Source organism: Peromyscus maniculatus, chromosome 20 (assembly GCF_049852395.1).
Source record: "Peromyscus maniculatus bairdii isolate BWxNUB_F1_BW_parent chromosome 20, HU_Pman_BW_mat_3.1, whole genome shotgun sequence".
In the NCBI taxonomy this organism is placed as follows: Eukaryota; Metazoa; Chordata; class Mammalia; order Rodentia; family Cricetidae; genus Peromyscus; species Peromyscus maniculatus.
The window spans coordinates 47,752,861-47,772,158 of NC_134871.1; the positions used below are offsets into that span (position 1 = coordinate 47,752,861).

Genomic DNA, 19,298 nt, shown 5'->3' on the forward strand with positions numbered 1-19,298 from the left:
TTGTTGTGTATGCTTTTTTGGGGGAGAGTGGCGGGGCGGGGGGAATACATGAACGGATATCTACTTCTCTCGTATATGGCATCAAAGGCAGGAATCCACAAGTCCAGCTTGGTGAACCTTTGAGTCTTAGAGGCTTACTTACAGGAGCCTAGGGGACTCCAAAACAGCTGCATCACAGAAACTCCCACCCCAGAACAGGGGATGATGTCACTATAGCTACATAGATGGAGTCCTCACTTCAATCAATCCCCCCACCACCACCACCCCCGGCATGTGCCGGCATCTTCCAAGAACACATGCACCAGGGGCGGAATTACACATAGCTGGAGATGGCAGGCAACAGAGTGGCTGGAATCTCTGGTGACAGTCTGGTGACCCTTCCTATCCCCCTCCTTCTATGAGAGAATGTCAACAGTCAACAGGCTGCAACCAGTCTTAGCAGGCTCTCTTAGTTTGGGTAGACGCAGCTGCTCTGATTGAGACAGCAGCAGCCACGTCACACCCCGAGGACAGCTGTCCCACAGCAGTGCTGGCGAGGCAAGAGTTGGGACAGGGAAGGGTGCGGAGGGGTAGGGAGCCACGGCAAGCTCAAGGACAGAAGAGGAGTGTGGGCACAACTGTGTCTGGGGAAGCAGGCTCCGGCCGCTCTGTGAAGGTGAGCAGGAATAAGGCAGGTACAGGAAGCTAGTGACCTCACGACTAGAGAGGGAGGTGGAGCTGACCGCCCCTCCCCACCCCAGATCCTGCGTGGACCAGAGAGCAGCAAGTGGAGCTCCGAAGAGGATGACTAAGTGTTGGGGTGCGGATAGCCAGGAACAGTCCTCATCCGGTCCCCCTCAAACCCGACCTGACCTAGTCTACACCAGGTGGGCGGGATCCTGGGCCTGTAGTTCTTGAAGAGACAGATAGGCATCAGTGTTTGGAGGCAGCTCGGAGGCCCGGGCCGTGTCCTGGCCTTGCTCACGAGGGCTGCCTTCAGGGACACTGGCTTGCTCCCCCGAGCTTCCAGCAGACAGCCCCTCTCCATCACCTCCCTGCACCAGCTCCGGAGGGCACTGCAAGCCCATCATCAGGTCAGGAGATGGGAGGGGGGGAAGTCCTTCCTGCAGGGAGAGGGCAGGCTTCTCTTCCGGGGCGACTACGCCCCCAAAGGCAGTGTTGGGGGTGCCCAGGCTGGGGGAGAAGAGCAGCAGGTCCTCTCTGGGTGGGAAGTCACAGTAGTCATCCTCTTCCCCAGCCAGAGGGAGCAGAGGAGGGAGGGAAGATCCCTCGGGCCGCCCCGGCCCATCCTCTTCCACGTCGTCTTCTTCTTCTTCCGCGCAGGGGTCGTACGTGAAGTACACTTGGCAGGACTCGATCTCCAAGGCGTTGGGCAGGTGGAAGAAGAAGTAGCCTTGGTTGGTGAAGCAGCTGGTCTGGGAGTGGCCGCTGGGCGAGGGTGAGGGGGCTGTGTCCTGCTGTAGCAGGAGCAGCTGCATGGCCTTGGTGTCTCCCTCCAGCACCTCTAGTGGAGAGATCTCAGGGGCAGGACCAGCTGGGCTGAAGGAGGATGAGGGGAAGGGCGAGGAGAGCCATTTCTGCCAGAGAAAGTGAGGAGAGTGAGTGGACCGCTCTACCTCCTGCCGCACCACTGAACTCAACTCCTCGTCCTCGTCCTCGTCCTTGTCCTCATCCTCCTCCTCCTCCTCCTCCTCCTCCTCCTCCTCGTCCTCCTCCTTCTCTTCCTCCTCCCCCTCCTCCTTCTCCTCCTCCTTTTTTTCCTCCTGGTCCTCCAGCAGCAGCCCCCACCCCCGACCTAAAAGCATCCTGTAGCTTTGATATCTTGATGGACTTTCTGGACTTATCAGCCTCGGCCACATGCTAGATGAACACAGCCACAGTACTGCTTCACAGGTGTCCAGGGGATGTTGACTAGGAGCGAGTGTGGCTGGCTGGCGAGCCCCTGCTGTGTACCTGGACTAAACTGGGTGTGAGGACACAGAAGGGCCAGAATCCCCACTGGCCTGTATGGAGTTAACCAGCCGGTCATTGTCCCTGAGGGCCCATCCTGCTCAAGTCACAGGCAGCCAGTGCAGAAGGACACAAGTCCTGCCCACGGTGATAAAGAACTGGCGGGTCCCCAACTCACCTCTCCCCGAAAGATTCTATAACTTGCCTATGCTTACACAGCCAGGCAGTGGCAGAGCCAGAGTCAGGGCCGTGTGACTTAGAAGCATGCCAGAGCAGGGACAGAGCTGGGCCCACGAAAGAGGCTGCTCACTTCAGCATCCTGGATCCTCCCACTAGGGCAAAGCCCTTGTTACCTGATCATACCTCTGCCCTGCAGCCTGTGTTTGGGGTGCCCATCAACCACCCCCCTCTGTCTTCTACCCCTGGCTCCTACCTGAAGGTCTCCTCCGTGCTGGGAGCTCAGCTGGGAGAAGAACTCAGAGGGGTCTGGGACGTGGCATTTGAGAGCTGTCTTCAGCCTGGCCAGGGAAGAGGGGGAGGGGTGAAGGGGGAGGTCCGGGAGGGGTGGTGTGATGTCCTACCACCAGCTCCCCGGGTCTGAGACTAGGGGAGGGGCCTGTTCCACGTCCACTCATTTATTCAACCATGCTGACCGAACACTCACTAAGGGAGAACACTACACGGGGTACTGGGGACCCACGAGTGGACAGCAGAGAAGGCCTCTGCTCCCCAGAAGCTGACACACTGACAAGACAGACCTAAACCAAATGTGTGACAGGGTTGCTCATTCCGTGGACCCAGAACTGAGCACTGGTCAAGAGATAGCTCTTGAGTGGGAGAGACTATGGTTCATGGCACCATTTCCAGTGGAGGCCCTCGGGGGTCAGGCTAGAGAGGAAGCAGGAGCAAGGCCTCCTAGGGAGCACTCTCATGGATGGCGGCGCCTGCCCTGCGCTGCGTAACAGCTGGCCTTAGGGAGACAGTGACCGGAAGTTGAATTCTATCTCAGGTTCTACTTGCTAAGCTGCTCAGAACCTGAACATATCCAACTGGAGAAAGGGGAGCCGCTTTCTGAGTGGCGCAGCGTCTCCAACAGAGGCCCCTCAAGGGTCAGGATATATTACTGGTGTGGCGGGGAATCTCTAAGGAGGGTTAAACAAGAGTGTGACATGGTTGGAATGGATAGGACACTCAGAGGCTCCTGTGACCTTCAGGGGAGCCCCAGGGGACTCTTCCTGCTGCGATCTGTCTCCCCTTCCCATACCAGCTTCCACCTTTGGGGATGGGGCCCAGGGACAAGTTAGCTGTTGGGGGAGGGGACAGAGGAAGGCCCGGTGTGAGGGAGCAGGGTTCAGGCCAGCCCAACCTGGGAAAGACGCACATGACAGTGATGGGGTGGGAAAGGAATACTGGTCAGGAACATCCTTACCATGGCCCGAGGTACTGGCACTTGACTAAGACGTAGACACAGACCAAGAAGCCAAAAGCACACCCAAGGCTCAGTAAAAGGTGTCTGAGCCATGGTAGGGCCAGGGTCTCCTTCCCGGAATCTGTTCAGGGTGCAAGAGAAGGTAGAAGGTGAGAGGTGGCCCCTCAGCAGGTTAGCTGAACCCCAGATCCACCCCACCCCCACCCCACTCCCATGTCACACCCTGCCAGGTATCAGTGTCTAGCCAGGCTTGCTTTTACTGGGGACTTGATCCTCGATCCTACTCAAGCCCACCTGTCCTGAAAGGCAGACTGTGCTTCAAAAGCAATGGCCCTGCGGCATTCCCAGCAGCAGAGCCCATGGCTGTACCAACTGGACCCCTACTTGTTACTGAGGCTGCCCCTGAGTATCACACCTAGAGCTTCTGGGTCCCTTGAACACTCAGCCAGTGACATGACGAGGGATGCGCCTCTAAGGGTCCCCCACCAGCGTGGCAGCCCCACAGTATCCAGGCTAAGAGGCTATGCCTACTTTATTTCTGTCAGGGCTACCTCACCTCACAGCACCTGGCCTACACGTAAAGCTGGGGGAAAGTAGCCCTTGGCCCTGAGAGTGGACCCAAGACTCCCTACCACACATGGGCCATGGCTGATCCCCTCAGTAGCCCTGCCTCTGGCAAAGTGAGTCTATGGGAGGTGCAGATCCACCCCCCGTAGCTCCTAGAGCACCCTGGCCCCTGCCCAGCTCCCTCCACGCTGCCCATTGTACCTGTTGGCCTTGTCCGAAAGGCCAGGGGCTGGCTCCAGGGGCTCCAGGTGCTGTGTTCACCTCGTTTGGCCCTGACCTGCACCTGGAGCTCGTATGAGGTGTCGGGGGTAAGCGTCTCCAGGTTGATCCACTGCTGTCTCTGCTGAAGGCTTAGCAGGCGTGCATCCTGAGCAGAGATGGGTGCCGCTCAGCAAGGTCTCCGTTGTCCACCTCACCTCCCACAGCCAGGTCAAGAGGCTGAGCAAGCAGCCTCTCCCTGGCCCTCTCAAAAGCTCCCTGCTCCCCCAGCTGCTGGGGCCCTGAATCCCGGGGTCCCCAGGGAAGTATAGGAATGAGTGTGTGGATGATGAGTCTCAGCCCACCACCCCCTGAAGCCCTGAAGCCAGGGAGTGCCTGGATTTGGAATATGGAAAGGCAGCTGCTGAGCCTCAAATATTGTCTCGCCATGGGGTCTACATAGGTGCATCCTCTGGCTATAAGAGCATGGGAGGAGCAGGCAGTGATAAGCAATCAGGGAGGACCACCGTGAAAGAGCTGCACATCAGTGTGTAGAAATGGACAAGGGCGTGCATCAGAACAGGAAGGTGCAGCAGAGGCAGGGGATTGGCTATGTCCTCACCTCCCAGCTTTGGCCCAGGGAACGTGTCCGGGCCTGAAATTCCAAGTATCTATCAATGTAGTGAGAGACCTGAGAGACCTCCCAGCTTATGTTGCAGCTCTGGGTTTCAATGTGTAGAACTTGGAGTGAGTGAGGGGCCACCAGGCGGACTGTAGACAGAGAGGAGGGAACAGGTATCACGGATCAATCAGTAAGATACCAAGAACATTCAGCCCTGTTTCCACCACACAGCATCCCCAGCACCAACTCCTCCTCAGCAACTGTCCTGACTCCTTCCCTGCACCTGCTCCTCCTCCTCCTCTGCACCTGCTCCTCTTCCTCTGCACCTGCTCCTCCTCCTCTGCACCTGCTCCTCCTCCTCCTCTGCACCTGCTCCTCCTCCTCTGCACCTGCTCCTCCTCCTCTGCACCTGCTCCTCCTCCTCCTCTGCACATGCTCCTCCTCCTCTGTACCTGCTCCTCCTCCTCCTCTGCACCTGCTCCTCCTCCTCCTCTGCACCTGCTCCTCCTCCTCCTCTGCACCTGCTCCTCCTCCTCTGTACCTGCTCCTCCTCCTCCTCTGCACCTGCTCCTCCTCCTCTGCACCTGCTCCTCCTCCTCTGTACCTGCTCCTCCTCCTCCTCTGCACCTGCTCCTCCTCCTCCTCTGCACCTGCTCCTCCTCCTCTGCACCTGCTCCTCCTCCTCTGCACCTGCTCCTCCTCCTCTGCACCTGCTCCTCCTCCTCCTCTGCACCTGCTCCTCCTCCTCTGCACCTGCTCCTCCTCCTCTGCACCTGCTCCTCCTCCTCTGCACCTGCTCCTCCTCCTCCTCTGCACCTGCTCCTCCTCCTCCTCTGCACCTGCTCCTCCTCCTCCTCTGCACCTGCTCCTCCTCCTCTGCACCTGCTCCTCCTCCTCTGCACCTGCTCCTCCTCCTCCTCTGCACCTGCTCCTCCTTCTCCTCTGCACCTGCTCCTCCTCCTCTGCACCTGCTCTTCCTCCTCCTCTGTACCTGCTCCTCCTCCTCTGCACCTGCTCCTCCTCCTCCTCTGCACCTGCTCCTCTTTAGTCCTGCACCCCTACTCTTGTTACTCTGCCCACACCTCACAGAGTGAATCTATTTGGGATCTTCTTCCTTTTGTGCTTACCCCCTCCTGGGATGTCTGAGTCAGGGACTGAGATGTCTGCTGAGCCTTTGGTACCTGGGACACTCTCCAGGAGTGAGGAGTGACTAATCAGCTGTTGAGTGATTGGCAAGCAGCCGTGGCCTGCTTGAATACTGATCTGAGAGCTGTACAGGGATCAGCTCATATACTTTATTTTATCCAGGTCTCTTTATTATTGATGTATTTGTAATCATGTGAATACATTTATACAGTATAAAACATAATTTAAATAATTATAAGCATATAACTATAATTACATAGCATTCAATATAAATTTATATCTGTGTGTTCCACAAATATACTTATTAAATGTAAATATAAACCATAAACATGTCTATGATTCATTTCTCAATTACACTATATGTATTCAATATATTTGTCTGTTAGTATTTGTGAGAGTGTATTGGTACAAGCTTGGCAAGTGTTCTAGCCACATGCCCAGCCTGCGTGGATTTTAAGTGTGATATGTACTTCATTTTCCCTGAACTAAACTGCTCTATGTCTGTAACCCTGAGATTCTGTCCACCCACAAAACACAAGTTTTTTCCTGTGCCTAGACGCTGAGAAGTTTATGCATCCTAGCTCACATTCCTTCCCATCATGAGGCCCTCAATTCTCCCCACTTTACAGAGAAGAAAATTAAGGCCCCAACATGTTCAATGACCTGCCAGCCAGACTGAGTCAAGGCTGGACTACGATTTGAATTCTGCCTGGATCTCCCTTCTACCCCTTCTCTTCTCTAGAGGCAGCCTCCAAGGTCACCTAGTCATTCAACAAGCCTTCCCCCGGCACTGCCTATTCAGGCCTGGAGTTCAGGGCTCAGAGAGGAGCTGCAGGGTTGGCAGAGACTCTGCCCTCCGGGAGTTCCCAGCCCAGCAAGGGAGATAGACCCACAACTAGGTAAGAGCTGAAGGTAAGAGTGGGAACCTTCCAGGCAGGGGTGGGGGAGCTTTCCAGGTAGGCGCTGGGACAGGTTTGAGAAGGACTCAGGCTGATGGCTACCGGGAGAGATGGGACCCCCAAACCCAGACTCCATACTCACGGTTCTCAAAGGGCTTAAATTTACAGGTCTTCACCCTGCGCCAACCCTTCCCTTCCCAGCACACCACGCTTATGTTGAGGGTATCTGCAGCCGTCAGTGATTGGAACTACAAGAGAGGAAAGGCGGAGGTGTAGCTACCCGAAGCCATTGAGAAGAAGGGGCCACTAAATTATCAAGGCAAGGACATGCTTTGCCTCTTCCAGTCATCCAAGGCAGGGGGCAGCAAACATTGTCTGCAGCCAGCCAGATTGTGAACACTTTTAGCTGCACAGACCACATGGCCTCTGTCCCAACTCGACTCTGCTATTGTCTTAAAAGAGCTACAGACAGCAAATGAACCGATATCAGGGCCACATCCCAATAAAACTTTATTTACAAACACAGACCGCCGCTGGGGTCCCTGATATAAACTGAAGTAGGCCACCAGGGTTGAGAGGAATTTTCTCATCACAAGAGGTAGGCAAAGAGCTAAGCCCCCAAAAAGGTCATCCACAGAGAAGGCAGAACTGGACCTACTGAATAGCCTTACCCCCGGCTATTCCGGGAGGAAATGGCTAGGCCGTCCCTGCTCACGCCTTGTTGATGAACACAGTGGTCCCTCCCCGTGCTACTCTAGAAGCCTGTGGTTAGGGATGCTCAGACCACTCAGCTCAACGGCAGGAAGTGGGTTCCCATGAGGCCATTACAGCCACAGCTTCCCAGAATGACCAGAGCACAGAGGATGAGTGACGTGGTCCCCCAAATAGGCTGTGCCACAGGCTCCTGTGTGGACAGGCTCCTACGCTGCAGGAGGAGATTCAGAGGCAGGCCATGGCGGGACCTACGCTCTGGGACTGGGTGGTGGTTTGCAGTCCAAGCCCTGAGGCCTAACCCCTCCGACCTGCACAGACTTTGAACTTGGCCATCAAGAGTTCCCTGACCAACCAACCAAGTATTGCTTCCTCCCTTCTTCACTGAGGACACTGCCTTCATCTCTCACAGCTGCTACCAGTTCCGGTCTACCCACTTAATAATAGCACGACTTGGTTACTATTTCTGCGGTTGTCCTGAAGAAATTGCCAGTACCAGGCTGCTGGGGACTTCTGTCCCTTCTTCTTTGCATAAATTACCTCGTTGAATTCTCTCACCACTCCCTAAGACAGACCCACACTATCCCCATTCCCATTCGTTAGTCCCGGAGACTGAAATACCGAGAGGACTGGGGACTTGCCTAAGGTCACACAGTTAGGAAATAAAGCATGGGAGGCGGTCCCTGCAAAGCCCCATGTTGGCACAGCTGGAGATTCACCAGCTGTGCTGTGTGCCACCCTCCCCTTCCCGTTCTTTGAGAACCTGTGAAACCTGCCAAGGCCTGGACAACACAGCCCGGGCTCCCCAGGGCAAACCCCTACCCCTGCCTCGGCCCTTTCCTCAGACAGTCTGAGGAACTTTTAAGTTACATCCACATGGTCTGGACTCAGGCCCTACAAGAGGCAGGTGGGTGATATGGAGAAGCCACCAGGAGCCCACAGGCCTGGGGCCAATCCCAGCTCAGCTGCTTGTGGCTGGGTGACCTCCAGCAGACACCACATCTCTCAGTCTTAGATTCTTCCTTGGTAAGGAGACAAAAATCATGGGGGTCTATCTGTGACTCTCGGTATCTGCTCTGTGCCACAATGACCCTTTGAGGGAGCTTCCATTTCCTTTTCTATTTTATGGGAGGGGAAACTGAGGCACTGAGGCTGCACAGAGTTACCGAGCTGTCATGAGGCAGTCCCGGGACAGGGATGCCCAACTTTAGCATGCCACTCTCCCCTACAGCCTGGATGCTGAGACCTCAGCCAGAGTCTGGTATGATTGTCATTGTTACTGGGATGCAGAAGGGTGTCATGACTCCCAGCAGACAAGGAGGGACCAAGAGTCTGGGCAGGGGCAGCAAGGGCACAGGCCGATATCCCACTTTCTGTCCTTCACTCTCAGCCCAAGCATCTACATCACCTGCTCTACATCACCAGGCTGATGCTTGCAGAGGTCCAGAACCACCCTGAGGCCCCAGCCCACAGCTGGAAGGACTTGACTACACACATGTATACACACACACACACACACACACACACACACACGCACGCACGCACGCACGCACGCACACTCACACGCACACCAACGCCCATGCTACTCACTTCTAGGTCCCCGAGGATCAGGTTGCAGGCCCAGGATGCCTGCCTCACGGGAAATAGCTCACAGGTTTCATTCCAGGTCCTTGCAGAACAGAAAAGACACCTTAGAAAGCAAGGCAGGAATACAGAGCTACTCAGAGACCCTTCTCACTTCCCCAACCCCCATGCTAGGGACAGCAGCACAGAATGTGAGAAGCTGGCTGCCTCCCATGCTCCCAGGGTCCTTCATCTCTAGAATACCTTTTCAGGCCCTTACCACCCCAGCCCCCAGCCTGGCCTTCCAGCAGCCAAGGTGACCAAGGAACACAAATCAACTCAAACCTCACCCCCACTCCAAGAGCCCCCAAGCTCCATGCAGCTAAATTAAGCTTAAAGAAGCCTGTGGCTCCCAGATGTTTCCTGTCCCCACAGGACAGCATCCCAGGCAATGGTCCCTGACCCCACAGCTGCCTGAGGGCTCTCCCGAAATACCAGGTTGCTCCAAAAATGTACGAAGCACCAAGTACCCACCCTGCTTGCCTCTGACAGCCTTGGCATCAGAGGTTCACAATGACTGTCCCCAAACTACCCAGCCCAGGACCTCTGAAACTCTCAGCTGGAGCCTGGATCCCACCCACTTTCAGGAGCCCCAATGCCTGAGTGGCTGAGCCTGGTGCTAACTGTTGTGAATCTCAGGTTCAGGATTCAGATTAGCATTCCCGCAGACTTGAGGCTCTGTTCTGTGACCAGGCCACACTCACCGGCCGCTCGACTTGGCTTGGATGTGGCAGGAGGTGGCCTGAAGGGCCTCTTCCCGGCTCCACACGCAGGAGACATTGGCTCTGGAGTTGTAGAAGCACTCGAGATGGGGACAGTCTGCGGGCAAAGCAGGGTGTGAGTGGCTGGCTGCAGGACACACATGGCCTCTGGGCATGCTCATTACCCCCCTGCTCCTGGCACCCTGTCCTGCCAGAGGAGGAGGTAGGTGACTCAGATAGGCAGAAAAGGGATTCAGGTTAATTTCGTTGTCGCAAGCGTGTGTGTGTGTGTGTGTGTGTGTGTGTGTGTGTGTGTGTGTGTGTATGTGTGTGTGTGTGTGTGTGTGTGTGTTTGTGTGTGTGTGTGTGTGTAAGCCAGAGAACAACCCCTCAGGCACTATCCACCTTGGAGTTTTGATAGGATCTTTCACTGAGACCTTGGCTTGACGATTCAGCTAGCCTGGCTGGTGAGCAAGGCCCAGGGATCCTCCTGCCTCTACCTCATCACTGGGATTGCAAGTGCCTGATTTTTTCTTTAGTGTGTGTGTGTGTGTGTGTGTGTGTGTGTGTACACATGCATGCAGGTGCACATAGCACAGGGGCCATGGCATGTGTATAGAGGCCAGAGGACAACTTTTGGGAATTGATTGTTTCCTTCCACCATGGGATCTGGGGGATGGAATTCAGATTGTCAGGTGTGGGGGTGGGGCATGCATGCTGACCACTGAGCAGCCTTGCCAGCCCATTCCTGAATAGTTTTTATGGGAATGTGGACCCAAGTTCTCATGCTTGCATGACGGGCACTTCATTCACTGAGCCGCCTGTCACCCCCCTCCCAACTCAGACCCATTTCAAAGGAAGGAAACTGAGCTTCAGAGATAGAAGGGACCCCAGCCTGTCCATGGCCAAACAGGGCCAATCGGCAGCCCCTACTTGTCCCTGGGAGAGGCCTGTGCAGGCCACAGGGAGGTAAGCATCTGCCCTCTGGTCCCATCACCTCATCCCTCTTCCCATGATCCCTGCCGTGGATGACTCTCCTCTCTGCAGCAGGAGGCTGGGATGCGGCCTCCCACCAGGGAGAGCACAGACATCAAAATGCTGGGTCCTCACCCTTCACCTCTGCAGACGCCCGAGGTGTAGCCGGGCACAGGAGGATGACGGAGAGGCCCAGGCACCAGGACAGAGCTGTGGCAGCCATCATATCCAAGCGGCAGAGCTGAAGACACGAGCCCTAATTGGAGGAGAGCAGAGAGCCCAGTGAGAACAAGTCAGGAGCCTCTCACCCTGCTCGGCTCTCCACCCAGCCGGAGCCAGTGCAGCCCAGCCCCAGGCCCTCTGTCCCACAGGAGCTCACTCACTCCCTTCCTTCCTGACCCTAATCAGGTGTCACCTCCTTACCATACTTCACTCCATTGTGATCAGCACCGTCTGTTTGTTTTTGTACAGTGCTCAGCCAATGTGTCCCCTAGAGGCTATGTCCTAAGACCTCCAAGGATGCCTAAGACATGCGACCAAACCAGTCTTTACACATACTATGTTTTTCCTATAAATTAAAAACCCAGCCGGGCGGTGGTGGTGCACGCCTTTAATCCCAGCACTCGGGAGGCAGAGGCAGGCGGATCTCTGTGAGTTTGAGGCCAGCCTGGTCTCCAGAGCGAGTTCCAGGAAAGGCGCAAAGCTACACAGAGAAAGTATCTCTCCCACTTCAAGTATCTTCCAGCAGGTGCCCACTCTGCATAACCAGGTGAGGTGCCAGGGCCCTCATCATAGCACCGTGAGCTCTGCACAGGTGATTAGACAATCGAATCCGCTAGCTGACTAGTGGGTGGGGAGCATCTACATCATGGATACTCTGGGCAAAGGACTCGCTCAAGCCCCGTGCAGGATAGAGAAGGATAGCTCAAGGCTTTAGCTCATGATTTAGAACAGCGTTCAATTGAAAATGCCTGAGTTGCTTAGTTCTGGAATTTTCTGTTTAATATTTTCCAACCGTGGTTGATGGAGATAACTAATACTGTAAAAACTGAAGTAGAAAACAAGGGGAATACCATGTTTATCCATTTGTTTTCATGCTTACACACACACATGCACACACTCACTCACATACACTCTCACACATACACACATTCACACACACACACACACACACACACACACACACACACACACTTGCATCCCCGTGCACATGAGTCACAGATAGTCCATGAGGACAAGGCACATCTGGATTTCATTCATTCCTGAGTCTGTGATTACCAATACAGTACCTATCCCACAGCAGACAGCTGCTGGCCAGCCATGGGCTTCCAGCGGTACCCAGGATGCTCTACCCTCGCCTTTCCTAGAGTGAACTGAAACAATGGGGGTGAAAGCTGAAGTGTCGGCTCAGAAGAGGAGGCTCCACAGGGTCACCAAGAGCCACCACTTCAGCCCTGGACAGCCTGCAAAGCCTGCAAAGCAAGGCTGAGCCCTGCCCTAGGGTGGCTCTTGCAGTCCACACAAGCTGGTGGCTCTGGTCTGGTCCTCTATGAGCCTCTCCGGAGTCATCCCCCCCTCCTCCCGCTGTCCCCAAGGCTCCTGCTATCCTTTAAGGTCCGTTTCAAATTCCCCTCTCTCCTAGTTCTGTGGCGCTCACCCCCGTCTCCCCCGTGAAGGAAGGATGTCCTGCCTTGGATTGCTGTCCACCCCTCCGGCACGACAGGTGCCCGACTGGCAAGGCAGAGTGCCTATTCCACACCGCTGAGCTTGTTACATGGGAGATGTCCGATAAATGTCATGCATTGAAGGGATCCCGTGTGTTCAGGGGTCTGCGGGACGGTGAGCGATGCTGGACAGGCTGGTGACAGTGCTTGCCGGGGATGTTCAGTGAGCTCTGCTCAGGCCGTGTACCAGGGCCGTCAGGCTTCCAGCCACTCTCTTCTGCCCCCCAGCTCAGCAGCTGTTCTGTGTCCTTGCTACACAGACCGGGAGACCAAGGCTCCCAGGGTCAAGTCTACAGAGCTGGGGTTCCACCTAGGACCTCCCTGTCCTGAAGAATCAGGTCCCTGCAGGTGCTTGAGTCAGGAGGGAGCTCTTACAGGTCCCTGGAGAATCTAAGTGAGGGGGCCCTCCACAGCCCCTCAGGGGCCCGGCTTGAGCTGAAGTCCTATAGGCTTTGATGAGGGAGTCACCCAGGTTAGGCTCAGCATCGGAGCAGCCTCAAGATGAAAGGGACCTGGGACATAACCCCGGGGGAGAGGATAAGGGGGATGAAAGAGGCAAAACCATAGGAAGGTGGGGGCCAGACCACAAGCACCAGCCCAAAGCACAGCAGGCCTTGGATAAAGCTCTCAAGCCTGCTTCCCAGCCCCGACAGAAGGGGCACAGGAGCATCCACCCATCATGGACAACGTTAGTCTCTGGGAGACTAAGGAAGCCACTCAAAACCACATACCGTGAGGCCAGCCTCAGGCGACGCAAGCGCAGCTCAAGACCTCAGAGTCCCAGGCACTGCCCCCTTGAGGCAACACCCACGCATGCCCTTCACAACTACCAGACGTTCCCACCCCTGACTCATATGTCTCCACTGAGGCCTCAACAGGGCCTGTCATCCCACAGACCCAGGCTCTTCTAACTGGGTCACCTGATTTCCAGTACAGTGACGACGGAGCAGGGTCAGCGGTGACTGGCCGTCACGCTTCCTGTCCTGGACTGACCCACACCTGTCACAGCGTAGTCTCACAGCACAAGAGCGGGTTCTGTGATGGCTCTTTCTACGTGGGCATAAACCATCCTGTTTCCCAGGACGGAAGGAGCGAGCCTCAGCCTGAGGCAGTCTGAGGCTCCACGGGTCTGTGGGGTCCAGGGTCAACTGAGGGAGGAGGCTGTCTATCTGACCTGCTGGCCTTTGACCTCAGATGTCCTTTCTCTGCCCACCTTCCCAAAGACACACACACACACACACACACACACACACACACACACACACACACACATTCACAAAGATACACACACACATTTACAAACACACACACACACACACACACACACACACACACACACGTCACTCACCTTTTGCTGCCCAACTGAGGGCATCTTCTGGAAGAGTGTGTGGAAGGAAGGGAACCTTCAAAGGGAGCTTGGCCCCCCTCAGCCACTCACCTTGACCCTGAAGTACAGCTAACCGTGGGAAGCTCCTACCTCAGGCAGCCTCAGAGACGGAGCCCAGTGCCGGGACACACTCCTGCCCTCTCAGTCACTCCGTAAACGAAGAGACACATCTAAGCTAGAGCGCTACCTCTGGCCTCCAGCCTAGGGCCCTCAGATCCCTGTCAGTCCGCCTTGCCGGCTCACAGCCAGGTCCCAGGGAAGATCCCCTCCCCTCTCTCCCTCCTTCACCGCCTAAGAAGGACTCCTCAGGTGGAGACCTACTGCACAGGAAGCAGCCGTATCCCATACACACCATGTTGCCTCTGAGTCCAGCTTCCCACCTCCTCCCTCTGGGCTAAGACATCACCACGCGGGGCCCAGAGAAGGCCTTCATGGCAAAGTGGCTCACAGCCCCCCATAGTATGGGCTAGGAAGAAGCCACTGTGGCCTGACATTGGAAGGGGCTTATTCTTAAAGGAGAGACCGTAACAGCCAAGCTACCCCATCCCCAGGGGATCCCAAGACAAGGCTGAGCATCAAAGCCCACACAGAAACTCCAGGGGGAACTGAGTCAGAGATGAGTGTCTTCCCAGCCCCCTGTCCCTTGGGATGACCAGCAAGAGGTGGTGGGGTACCCTGAGCTCCCAAGGGGACAGCACAGGGACATCACCTGACTGCGACATGGAGTTGCGGCGGTATGCTCCCTGCAGGCCTGCCGGAGCCTGGGTCCTCGGCCATCTCCTGCTCAGCAGCTTAGGTAGCAGACAGAAGCTAGGCCAGCAACAGACTGAAACCCAGGGCGAGCCCACTTCCTGTACAGAGGATGAGGGGCAAGGCCCAGTGGGAGGTGGAGAGATGGGGGGTGATGAGGTAGCCTGAAACTCCACACACACCTAGTGCTGATAAGATCTCCTCCTACGCTCAGGAGCAGCCACCGCATGTGGTGGCACACTCACACACCGTAGTCGTGGCAGAGGGACCCAGCTACGTGCAGGACCTGAGGGGGTAGGCCCTTCTTTGCCCACAACACTCCCACGGCCTCTCACACATGCCACCCAAGCCTTGTTGTCTTTTTGTCACACACACACACACACACACACACACACACACACACACACACACACACACACGCCCTAACGCCCAAGCCGCTCACAAACACATCCCTCTAAGGTGTCCCCTTAGCCGATTCCCGTCCTGGCTCCCACTACATACCTATCCCATTGACACCACCCCCCTTTACCTCAGCCTTCTGAGATGCCCTTTACTCAGGCTAGCATTCAGGGGTGACCGGTTTTCGGGGCTTGACAAGCAATTTGATGGGCCACTGATTGGACCTTCTAGAATCTTCTCTTCAAAATCATAGGTTCTAATTCTTCCTCTCTTGGTGAGATGGGCGGGGGGGGGGGAGAATTCAGTTCATGGCTTATTTTATTATTTATTTATTTATTTTTTTCGGGACAGGGTTTCTCTGTGTAGCTTTGGAGCCTGTCCCAGAACTCGCTCTGTAGACCAGGCTGGCCTCGAACTCACAGAGATCCACCTATCTCTGCCTTCTAAGTGCTGGGATTAAAGGCGTGCGCCGCCACCGCCCGGCAGCTTTTATTTTTAATGATGAGAAGTCATGAATTTCTCCTTAAATGAATGACTATTTACATGTAGTATCATGGGGCCATGGACTGGAGGAGTCCGTTGCCCAGGGACACTGCCCTCCCCACACACACCCCATTTCTTTCTCCCTTCATCCTGCTTTAATATCCTGCTTGGGGAAATCATACAAGTTGCTGCTGCTTGTCAAAAGAAGGGAAGCGTTGCCGAATTCTGTTCTCTGAACAGGCATTGTCAAGTTCATCAGCGCAGCTGTGACTACGTCAAGATCAGAGCCGCTGACATTCATCCCCTCACAGAAGGGAAGGAGAGTGTCCTCAGACCCTCACCTGAGGGCCAGCCTCCTCCCCCACAGGATACATATACATATACATATACATATACATATACATATACATATACGTATACGTATACTTATATACGTATACGTACACATATATATATGACTCAGGGGTGCTACATGCTATAAGTGTAAAGGGTTAATGGAGGAAGGGACTCCATCTAGCAGCATCTACAGGGATGTTATCATCCATGCTAGGCTGAGACCTCCCAGTGACACAGTTGCTTTCAGATCACCCATGCTCCATGAATAAGCCTAACAAACATTAGTTCACTAAGCTGGACTTGGGTGTAGCTGTTCCTCTGGTCTGTCACTGGCACCCTGTCAGGGTGTGGGGAGCAGATTTTTATTTGCATCTTTCCCAGGAAACATTCATGCGGCGCGAGTGGATAGGAAAATTTGGAAGGACAGCCCGGCAGATGGCTCCCTCCACAGACGCCGCAAAGTGACATCAAAGACCCTGAAAAGAGAATCGAGTACAAGACCCTCCTGTGGAGGCCAGCACTGATCCAGAGACAGAGATATGTGGGAGATTGCTGGGGAGAGTCATCCTGGCAGTGTGATCTGGCCTCTCTGAGCTTCAGTTCCCACATCTGTGAAATGAGATGCTATTCTAGTTCCACCGAGATAACAAAAATCCCTGGGCAAAGTCAACTTAATGGAGGAAAGATTGCTTTTGGCTCTCGGGTTCAGTCCCTGGTTGGCTGGCTCCCGGGGTTTCAGAAGCTGTCACAACTGGAACACCTTGCTGGAAGGGTGGAGGAAGCTGCTCCAACTTGTCAACCAGGAAGAAGGGCAGGAAGGGAAATGGGCCTCTGAGGACAGGACACATCCGCCCAAGGCATGTTCCCAGGGACCTGCTTCCTTCAGCTGCTTCCCACCTCCTAACAGCCCATCCAACTGTAAACTCATCCATGGGATAGCCCAAAGATTGCATCCTCAGGATCCCACACCTTTCTAATAGCAACATCAGGGTACCAGACTTTCCACACAAGAGCTTTCTGGGGGCATCTCATATCCAAACTATAATAGAGCTTTATCGGTTTCTGCCTGGGCATGTGGTGAGGACCAGCACACGGGCATGCATCCAGGAACTACATGGAGGCGTGAAGTAAAAGCCAGTTCTCCCTGGTGGGGTGTGAATGCACCCCAAATGCTCATAAATTAGACATTCAATCCCCCCCCAAAAAATTCATACAATTGATTGTCTGTGGAGACAGAAACTTCGGAGGTCTTTAGGGTGGGGTGGGGTCATGAAGGTGGTTCCACACGATGGCCAGAGTGACGTGCTGTGGAAGAGAGACAAGAGGCAACGCGCCGCTCTGTCCAGCCATGTGATGCCTTTCATGTGCCCGGATGCAGCAGGAAGGCCTTACCCACGGCCACTGTCTGGAACACCCACAGCTGTGAGCCCAACAAGCTTCAGTTCTCCGTCACAATTATAGCCGCAGAAAATGGCTGAGGATTCTCTCTCACCCCACTTCCCTTCTCCCCAGAAGTTCTGTGCAGAAGAGAGTGAGAAACATAACCCCAGTGACAGGGGAAATGTCAGGCCGGGTTCCCTAAGCATAGACTACTTCTAGAAGCTTCTTAGGATCCCATGATGGCTGGCTGTCCTAGCAGAGACGGGAGAGGAAGGGTTCTTTCCCTTGCTCACAAACCTTGGATTTAGCTCCTCCTTCTAGATAAACAGAATCAGTTAAGACAATTTAAAGACATATAAAGAAATAACTATCCCTGGGCAAAAATCAGAAACCACAGACCCAGTTTTAAATGACTCAATGTCACCATAGCTCTGTCTGTGGTAATGACACTGACTGGCCTAGCTGGCACTGTCCAGGCCTGTGGGAGCCCATTTTCAGGTTCCTCGTGGCTTTACCCAGCAGGTCCGCATGGAGAGGATGATTAGACCACAAGCCAGAGTGCAGGTGTCTGAGATGGTCTGCACTTGGCCGTGCTGGGGGAGGAGGTCTTTTGCTCCACCCCTTGGCATTTCTATAAATACCTTAGGGCAGAGACAGTCAGGGTCCTTTGGAATAGGTTCCAGGTCCTCTCGAGGCTATCCTGTATTTTCTATCTGTTTTTCTCTATGCTCTAAATCCTTCTGTCTAATATTTCCTGCTGCTCGCACTCAAGAAAACTCTGGGGAACTGTGGGGTTGGTGGGTAAATGCCTGGCACAGGCCTCTTCTCCTCCCTCTTTCCCTCACCCCTCTCTCCAGTCAGCAAACACTTACTAAGCATCCAAAATGCCTCAAAGGCCCTGTCAATCCAGACCAGGGCCACAAACTTCACCCTCTACTCAGAGCCTCTGGTCTGTGAGAAACAGGAGGGACATGTACAGGGATGAGAGAAAAGGTGAGCTCACGCTCGCCGGACCCTGTAGGGTCTCCTCCATGTGATAGACTCCATTTCCCAGACACCTTTGCGGGAAAGTGGAGCCTAGGACCCAGTATGGCCAGTGGGGTGGGCAAGGGATGGTTTTGTCTGCAACCAGGCCCTAAAAACCCTACTTTTAATCCGTCTGTCTCTGTTTTTCTATCCACCCTTTCTCAACTTCCTGTCTCTCTCCCCAATCTTTCTTTTCTCAGTCTCTCTTCCTCTCCCTCTCTCTCTCCCTCTCCCTCTCCCTCTCCCTCTCCCTCTCTCCCTCTCCCTCTCTCTCCCAACCCCGACTTCTTTGCTGGGATTTCTGGTCTATAAGGCAAGTGAGGCGCGAACTCCACCTTCACCCTCTCTCTGCAGCCGCTCAGGGCACCAGACCTAGCAGGATCCAAATCCCTAGCCACGGTCCAGGTGCAGGGGGATGAATGTGCCGGCCGGCTCTCCTCCCATCCCTGGGGCCACAAGAGCTTCCTGCCCGGCCTCAGTTTCCTTTTCAGTGACCAGAATGGGCAGCCATGATGATCTTTCTTCAGCCCTAATCAGGTCATCTCACCCCCCTCTCCCCAGAGTTTCCAGAATACCTGTCACACAGTCCAAGCTTGGAGGCTTAGCCTGAAAGTCCACAGGAGTCAGCAGGCCTTCAGGTCTCAAGGAACCTCCCAGCCCTGCTTCCTCCAGCTCGGGCGCTCCTGCTGGCCATCCTGTTCAGGCTTTGAGACTTTCAAGTTCAGGGCCCAGACACGCCATGTCACACACAGGCAAGACTCCAGTGTTCACAGACCATCCTAGCAGAAGATAGTGGAGTCCCCTTAGGGCCCTGGCCTGTTGTCTTAGAGACTCCAGCATTTTCCCCAGGGTGTTGTGAGGAAGAATCCGGAAATTTCTCAGACGTCAGAGGTCTGACAGTACTCACCTAGTCACCCCAGAGCTCTTGCTGGGAATTACTGTGTTTGGACAAGCCCCCCTCACTAGGCTACCTTTCCTCCCAGCATCCACGC

General features: G+C 54.9%; 1 protein-coding gene across 4 annotated transcripts; it reads right to left on the minus strand.

The window, feature by feature from the left end:
• On the minus strand, positions 1-19,085 carry Il2rb (interleukin 2 receptor subunit beta). 4 transcript variants are annotated; one of them, XM_076556251.1, is made up of 10 exons: positions 18,882-19,085; positions 10,957-11,077; positions 9,850-9,964; positions 9,113-9,191; positions 6,954-7,059; positions 4,767-4,915; positions 4,148-4,313; positions 3,380-3,500; positions 2,384-2,468; positions 1-1,577 (listed from the first exon to the last, which is right to left on the minus strand). In XM_076556251.1, exons 2-10 carry the CDS (start codon positions 11,045-11,047, stop codon positions 858-860), a joined length of 1,632 nt encoding a protein of 543 aa, XP_076412366.1. In that variant the 5' UTR covers positions 11,048-11,077; positions 18,882-19,085; the 3' UTR covers positions 1-857. The 4 variants fall into 4 exon arrangements, with proteins under 4 accessions (XP_076412366.1, XP_006979174.3, XP_076412365.1 ...); XM_006979112.4 differs by lacking the exon at positions 18,882-19,085 and adding an exon at positions 14,642-14,760; XM_076556250.1 differs by lacking the exon at positions 18,882-19,085 and adding an exon at positions 13,984-14,000 and having other exon boundaries at positions 723-1,577.
• Between the last annotated feature and the right edge of the window lie 213 nt (positions 19,086-19,298).

Bases quoted from the DNA above. Each gene is read 5' to 3' on its own strand.
- Il2rb (XM_076556251.1), bottom strand. From the start codon at position 11,047: ATGATGGCTGCCACAGCTCTGTCCTGGTGCCTGGGCCTCTCCGTCATC. The intron at 7,060-9,112 runs GTGAGTAGCATG...CCTCTCTTGTAG, and splicing joins TGATCCTCGGGGACCTAGAA to TTCCAATCACTGACGGCTGC. The intron at 1,578-2,383 runs GTAGGAGCCAGG...TTTCTCTGGCAG, and splicing joins AGCACGGAGGAGACCTTCAG to AAATGGCTCTCCTCGCCCTT.